Source organism: Aulostomus chinensis, chromosome 15, assembly GCF_037954235.1.
Source record: "Aulostomus chinensis isolate RoL2024-O1b breed Wild chromosome 15, RoL_Achi_v1.0, whole genome shotgun sequence".
Taxonomy (NCBI): Eukaryota; Metazoa; Chordata; class Actinopteri; order Syngnathiformes; family Aulostomidae; genus Aulostomus; species Aulostomus chinensis.
This window is the reverse complement of record NC_141334.1, coordinates 13,597,665-13,605,000: the sequence shown is the minus strand read 5'-3', so window position 1 is coordinate 13,605,000 and position 7,336 is coordinate 13,597,665. Positions and strand designations below refer to the sequence as shown.

The 7,336-nt window shown below is 40.5% G+C and overlaps 1 protein-coding gene across 3 annotated transcripts in view; it reads right to left on the bottom strand.

Annotated features, from left to right (window-relative positions):
* Window positions 1–4,042, bottom strand: part of f11r.1 (F11 receptor, tandem duplicate 1) — an 8,364-nt gene extending 4,322 nt beyond the window's left edge. For 2 of the 3 annotated variants that reach the window (XM_086227286.1, XM_086227287.1), the window contains exons 1-4: window positions 3,769–4,041; window positions 1,586–1,645; window positions 900–1,016; window positions 177–317 (exon numbers count right to left, since the gene is read on the bottom strand). In XM_086227286.1, the coding sequence (XP_086083412.1) occupies window positions 177–317; window positions 900–1,016; window positions 1,586–1,645; window positions 3,769–3,820 (370 nt within the window). In that variant the 5' untranslated portion in view covers window positions 3,821–4,041. Of the gene's footprint in view, window positions 1–176; window positions 318–899; window positions 1,017–1,585; window positions 1,646–3,768 lie in introns of all 3 variants that reach the window. The other variant, XM_086227285.1, reaches the window with a different exon arrangement.
* Window positions 4,043–7,336: the final 3,294 nt, after the last annotated feature.

Genomic DNA, 7,336 nt, shown 5'->3' with positions numbered 1-7,336 from the left:
TAGCTTACATGAGTGACTTAGCGGATGAAACAAGACTGCCAAGTACATTCAAACACAAGCATATCATCTAGAAAACATAACGATGAAACATAAAGCATTTTCCAAACTTTCAAAAGTTTAAACAAGCCTGAAGTTTGAAAGGAAATAGTGAGGGGGTTATTAAGAAGGATCCTCACCAAGAGCTGTGAGCTTCACTCGGACCTCCCCATACTGGCCGTTGCCCGACACCTCACAGTCATACACTCCGTTGTCCTTGCGGGTCACTTTAGCGAACCTCAGATTGCTGTTATACATCGTCACCCGACCAGCGTATGTAGCTGTGGAAGAGTTACAGAAGTACAATTGGCAACATTGAAACACAAAAAGCATTCCTCAGCCTAAACTTGCACAGCATTTTGAGAGTGGTGATTACTAGGACTCAAACTTTAAAGTGACTTCAAATCCAAACACAGAGGTGGCATCATAGTTGGCGACAGGATGCAAGGATGAAACAAAACCCAAAGTCAGGGCAGCTGACAGGACTGATGTCACATGACTTACAAGTTTGGTAGCGCAAGATGATGGTGCGTTTAAAAATGAGGCAACTAACACATTTAAAAAGACACAAAGGAAAGAGCTCAGAACGATTAAACTTACAACTGACAGGGACAGTGTTGAAAGAACGCACACTGACTATTCTGTTATGACCGAGGTGATGATGGCAGAGAGGATAAATATGCCATCATATGTCATGTATGGGTCGCAAGAGCAAGCAAACAGGAAAAAAAAAAATAGAGAGAGAGTGAGATGAATGCTTTCCACCAAATCAAATTAAAATCTAACTTGAGACATCCTGTGGGAAACAGAATCAACCACACACAAAAAACCTGGCTTTAAAAAAGGAACGGAAAATAACTTACTTGTGGGTTTCCCATCAAAAATCACATATTTCTGTGAGTCTTTTAAGTCCTTAAATTTCCACTCAACTCTGGCATTTGAGCCAAAGTCCGCTGAATAAGAGCATGTAAGGTCAACTCCTGAAATCAGAGGTCACAGTCAAGCATTATAAGAACACACAGACAAAAGCATTTCAGTGCATTACAGACAAAAAAAAGATCTACACGTACAACTCACATATGTGGACACAAATAAGACAGCAAATCAATTTTAGTAGGATACCAAAAAATCTGTTTTCTTTCCTTTAAGTGTCACTGTAAGAGATAATAACTGTGTAATACTGTGCACCTTAAAAAAACAATATATTAATCATACCACGACCACCTCAAACTTAGACAAGTGGTAAGTGCTTGTACACTCATGTGTTTTATGCCTTCGAATAAAACGTGTGTCAACCGCAGACATTATTACCAAACCCCACTGATTTGGAGACAATGCTAACTTTCTAGGTTTTACAACTAATTCCTGTGCCACTCTTATGCAACCATGGTTACCATAGAATTTGTCAAAGACAGAAGTTAAAAAAAAAAACCAGAAAAGCTGCAAGAAACTGGAAAACATTAGACCACTGGAAACTGCTGCAAACTGAAGAAAATCCGTAGTCCGTGCTAAATACTGTATGTATCTTGATATACGTCATGGGACTCACCTTCATTCTCTTTTACCTGCAAAGTTGGATTGCTGGTGGTGACTGAAAAGCCACTTACACCTGCACACATAAAAAAATAAGACCCAGTTAAACACAGAAGCTCTATAATTCATCCCTCTGGCATGATACCAGAGCACAACATACAAAGATGTGCACAAGTATAAAGGAGATTAACAGACACTAGAATCATTAATAACACAGAGTATAAATACAAACCAAAACTGCATAAGAGTTTATGCTGCCTCTAAAAATCAAGTGACAAGACATTCATATCTGCTCTATAAAAAAAAGATGGTTTTCTCAAAATATATTAAACCATGCTGGACTGTGGTTAACCAAAACCATTTATGAAATGAGGAAAGAGGTCAGAGAATTGGGAAGTGTGTGTGTGTGTGGGGGGGGGGGGGGGGGGGGGGCTGCTGTCTACCAGGATATCCTGACATTCAAATGTTAAAGCTTGAAAAATTTATTTCTGTTTGTCTTTTTTTAAGAATTTGGAGGGCTGTCATTTTCAGCTCCTTCACATGAGACTAAGAGACAAGATCAAAAAAATAAAAAAGCCCTGAGTGTTGAAATATTTATACTGTTGAGGACAAGCAGAACTGAGGCTGGGAAGCATCAGGGTTGATCACACGATAACATCAGGGATCGTAGATGGCCAACTGGGTCTGCTTCAAATACAACTACAAAAAAAAAAGGCAGAATGTAGCCTCGTCAAACATGGCGGACAGGTTTAGGTCAAAAGATGAGTGATAGCATGACTCATGAAAATGTAGTGCAGTGGCTTGTTTAGGCTTTCCACTGTTTGTCCCAGAAATGATTGTGACAAATGATATTATCGCCATTTGAGGAATGTGATATCATTACAACAGGTAAATAATGTGAGCGCACCCTGGTAAAGAGACTGACTGCACCCATCAGCCAAAACATTAAACCACTGACTCTCATTAGGACCCTGTAGTTTGTCCACTGGCTTATACTGGGAGCTGTATTTTTTTTTAAACTTTATTTCATATAAATCAGATTGATGAAATGACATAAACCTATCCATTCAACTTAATATAGTTCAACAACTATCATCTTCAAAATGACCATTAACACAAAGCAACCACTCTTTACAGATTCAATATAAAATAATTTATTATTTTAGATGTAAATGCAAGAATCTATCGAGGTCAGCACAATTGTTGCTAATATAGTAATAACTCTAACAGGCCTCACTCAGTCCCTTCCTCCAAAACTGAGTAAATCTGCATTATGACCCAAAAAATAAGGGCTTAAATCAGCTGCTCTGTGACAACACTGATGACTGAGCGCCTGTCACAACCCTGTCTGCGGTAGTAGCGATCCTGCTGGGTGTGGAACGGTAGAAACGAGGCTCATTCCTGTCAGCTGAGACAGAAAACTTCCGGTGAAACTGTACACAATCAGGCTGAAACTGTTTTTTTTTTTTCTTTTCTTTTCTTCAGGGAAAGCCGAACAGAAACACGGGAAACTAAACCATGCAGCAACATTCTATCAAGCTGCATGTAGACAAAGCCCCTGACTGCGTTTCTATACAACGCCGTTACGTTCCATGATGTAAAACTACTGTTTCTACAACAAAAAAACAGCAGCAAGCGTCAGTTAATCATGAACCCACTGCAGTCATTCATTGCTTGTGCAAGACTTGGAATGAATGTTGCACACCCGCAAAAAAAAACAAAACAAAACACATTTAAACCGACATTTACAAAGTATTTCATCATTTAAGGTGTTTTACTGACAGTCAGATCAGACCTTTCAATGGCTGAGACGCCTTTAAAGACTGTGGGAGAGAAGTGAAGTGAAACCAGAAACTACTATTGTTTGCATACAGGGCCAGTATCAGGGCTTGACTTGATAACAGTCCCAGATTAGAGGGAAACAGTTTTAAAGCCTAGCTGTAATATCCATGAATTAGACGGTTCAAGGTTTACTAGATTGGCTTCCAAATAAGTCCTCATTTCATCGCCACAGGTATCAACTTCACTCTGAACTCACCACAGATACAGGCCTTGGTTTACCGAGGCTCTAACTTCAGCAACAACTAAAGGTTCATTTAACATTTCACGATATTATTCGGGATATATGTAGTTATAATATGACTCTAAATTGTTTGAAAAGTGAAGTTATTACATGCTTAATGTGGAAAATAAACTCACCTGTGAATGCGTACACGAACAAAGTCACCGAAACCAGCCAGCTGAGGAGCATGACCGCCTCTTGTTACACGACGACCGTCACACAAAAAAAAAAAATACAGAACTAGCTAGAAAATGTACGAAAATCTCCTTTGCGTAGAAATATCACGTTAACTCCTGAAAGTTATGACTTCTATCCGACTTATTGGGAGTTCAAACTGCAAAGAGGGCGTCCGTCTTCACCTGTGTGGAATTCACCCAGGTGACAACAACTGCGCTCACTTCCGGTAACAGGACACTCACAGGTGACTGGGTGGGCGGTGACGGAGTGGACAAACCGGTTGGACTAATCCACGCCATATCACACCGAGGGAGGACAGAGACCTGTTCTTAACCCACTATTATTTACACCCTAACGGACTATTTTCGCTCTCGAGTACACTTCGGTTGCATCATCACTCAGTTTAATTTAACGACTCTAAACTTAATTAACTAAGTCTGATGATAGATTAAAGAAAAAAATTAAAGTTTTTTTAAATTCCTGAAATAATTTTGAATATTGCATGAAACTAATATCGAGCATTGTTTGTAAGATTTAAAATCTGACTGTAATTGTTTACAAAATATTTGTTGCATCTTAGGGTTATAAATATACACAATACCTAAGGCAACCATCACAGATATCAAGCTGATGCACAGAACGGCAGCAGTAATACTGGAGATGCAGGGGTACAAGCTAGACATGGACATGGAGCATGAGAAACAATACCCACCATGGAAGAGAAAGATAGAGGCCAAAATAAAGGCAACTAGGAGAGAAGTTGGCCAACTAGCAGAGCTGCTGCAAGAAAACATGGTGAATACAGGTGTGCCCCAGACATACACCGAGCTATCCATACCAGATGCACTTGAAACTGCCAAACAAAGGCTTACAGCTCCAGCCACCTGACTAAAGAGATAAGCCGTGGAGGTGGAGGCCAGGAGAATTAAAAAAATGTTCTCCCCCAACCCACTACCGTCAATGGCAGGGGGATAACAACCAACCGGGCCCACCAAGAGCTGAGATGGAAAAGTACTGGAAGGGCACAAGGGAAAGTCAAGCTTCGTACAACGCCAAGGCACAATGGCTACTGGACCTGAGAACTGACCGCAGAAACCTCCCAGAACAAGAACCAGTAACCAGCTCAATGGCAGACATATAAGAGAGTGTCAAAGAGGAAGAGCTGGACAGCACCAGGCCCCGATATGATCCGCGCGTACTGGCTGAAGAAGCTAAGAGCACTCCATGAACACCTTGCTGACGCATAGATGAACCAGGTATTAAGTGATGGGATGCATCCACAGTGGCTAACCCACACACACACACACACACACACACACACACACACACACACACACACACACACACACACACGCACACACACACGTAAGTATGTGTGTATATATACATACATACATATATAAATAAATCTATACATACAGTATATATCTCCATATAGTTAGTAAGAAACTAATACATGATTCAAGCATGTATTCTGAGTACTTGAGGTAAAGTGATGTCTCACATCAGTATTAGGCTAGCTTGGCTTGATATTTGACTGTCTATGTCGGGGTCAAATGACATTATAATGATCCCATAACCAGAACTAAAACCAACAGTACGAGGAGATAAGGGCGGCACTGTTGCAGACTTTAAAACCCCTGTTAGATGTTTACACACCTACTGCGCTGCACGTCATGGCAAAGTTTCAGTAATTTTGGTTTTGGTGTGTTGATTTTCAGTTACACAAACAAAATACCGCATGAGGAAGAGAGTGCACTGGCCCCTAGTCGTCACTTCCTTGTTCTCCTTTTATTCATGTATGTATACAAACTCCTCTGTATGAAATACGACAGTCATGTCAAGTGTACTTTGACATGACCACAAAGTCATCTGCACTGACCTACGAACAGATATTAGCAGTATCAGTAGTCTGCACACAGCAATATATTTATCGCGCACGGGATCTTTCTGTGTGAGTCTCCATGTTCTCCCTGTGCCTGCATGGGTTCTCTCCTGGTACTCCAGCTTCCTCCCACAGTCCAAAGACATCAGGCGTGGCTGTGAGTGTGAATGGTTGTCTGTCTAAATGTGTTGGCCCTGCGATGGACTGGAGACCTGTCCAGGGTGAACCCCGCCTCCCTGGGACAGGCTCAAAAATCCTTCTCATGTGAATCATCCGATGTGTGACTCAGTCCTCTGGAATGCATGATTAAAAAATTACCACTAAATATACCACTTGTCAGAAACTAAATAATGCTGCGTCATTGTGCGTTGCACAAGTGCCCTTGACTGTTGCATGGATTAGGCAACATGATGACTCAAGTCTGAAAAAATAATATTCAAATACGAAAACTGATGATGCGTGCACTCTCACAGCTACTCTGCTTCCATCTTTCAGCTGTGTATACAGATGCAAAGGTAATTTATATAACCAAAAGTATGAGGAGAGCAAAACTGTCTCTCTTTTCTCACATACACACTTTTGGAGATGCGGTGTATCTGTTTATATCAAGATTGCGCAAATTCATCAATTAGCCCCCTCTGCATATTCCATCTCGTTTTCAAGGGGTCCAAAGATAAATCGAGATAGAAAAACAATGCCAACGAACAATAACACAAACAAGACAACAAGATAAATTAAATACTTCAATAAATGGAAACAATACAACCACAAAGTGGCCAGTAATACAAATACACGCTCTTAATCTGCATATAGTGACAGATAAATATGATTTAAACATTTATTTCACAGTAAAACATAGATGATGGTTTAGCCCTCTTCATAGATATTAGGGATAATACAAGTTACACATGGAAATATTTGCTCATCATACATTCAATAAAATAATTTCTTTCAGAATACACACAATATCTTGTTTTTTTCACCTGCTTTATGCCATTATTTTGTATTTAGAACTCCATCCCAGAATCAACTCTTCTGATAAAATACTGTGCTTTGCAGATTTTCAAATGACGGCATTCCTTTGTCATTATAAGAAAGAAGTCCTCATCTTCTGTTTAATGATTTTCTACCCTGTGAACCTTCTACCGGAGATCATGAGACAGGAACTCCAAATTTGCATGCTAGAATTCATGCATAAACACTTTTAACTAGTTGTTTTGTTTCATTTAGTTTTGCTGATGCTGCTCTGATTCAATTGGGTTGATCATCATTATACAATATAGGACAACAGTGCTTTTCAGTGCAAATAAATGATTGTGCTTTGGCTATTTACCACCTACTCAGCTTGTAAAAATCTTTGAAATGATCAAAGAAAATATTGCACTATAAGAAGCATATTGAATTTAAATGTATGTATGGAAGGACCGCATGGCTCAGTGGAAGAGCAGCCGTCTAGAAACCGAAGGGTCGCTAGTTCGATCCTCACTTCCCTTGGTGACCATGTCCAAGTCCCTCATTGCTCCTGATGGCCCTGCGACAGACTGGTGACCTGTCCAGGGTGAACCCCACCTCTCGCCCGATGTCAGCTGGGATAGGCTCCAGCAACCCCCCCCCCCCCCCCCGGCAACCTTTAATGGGTGGAT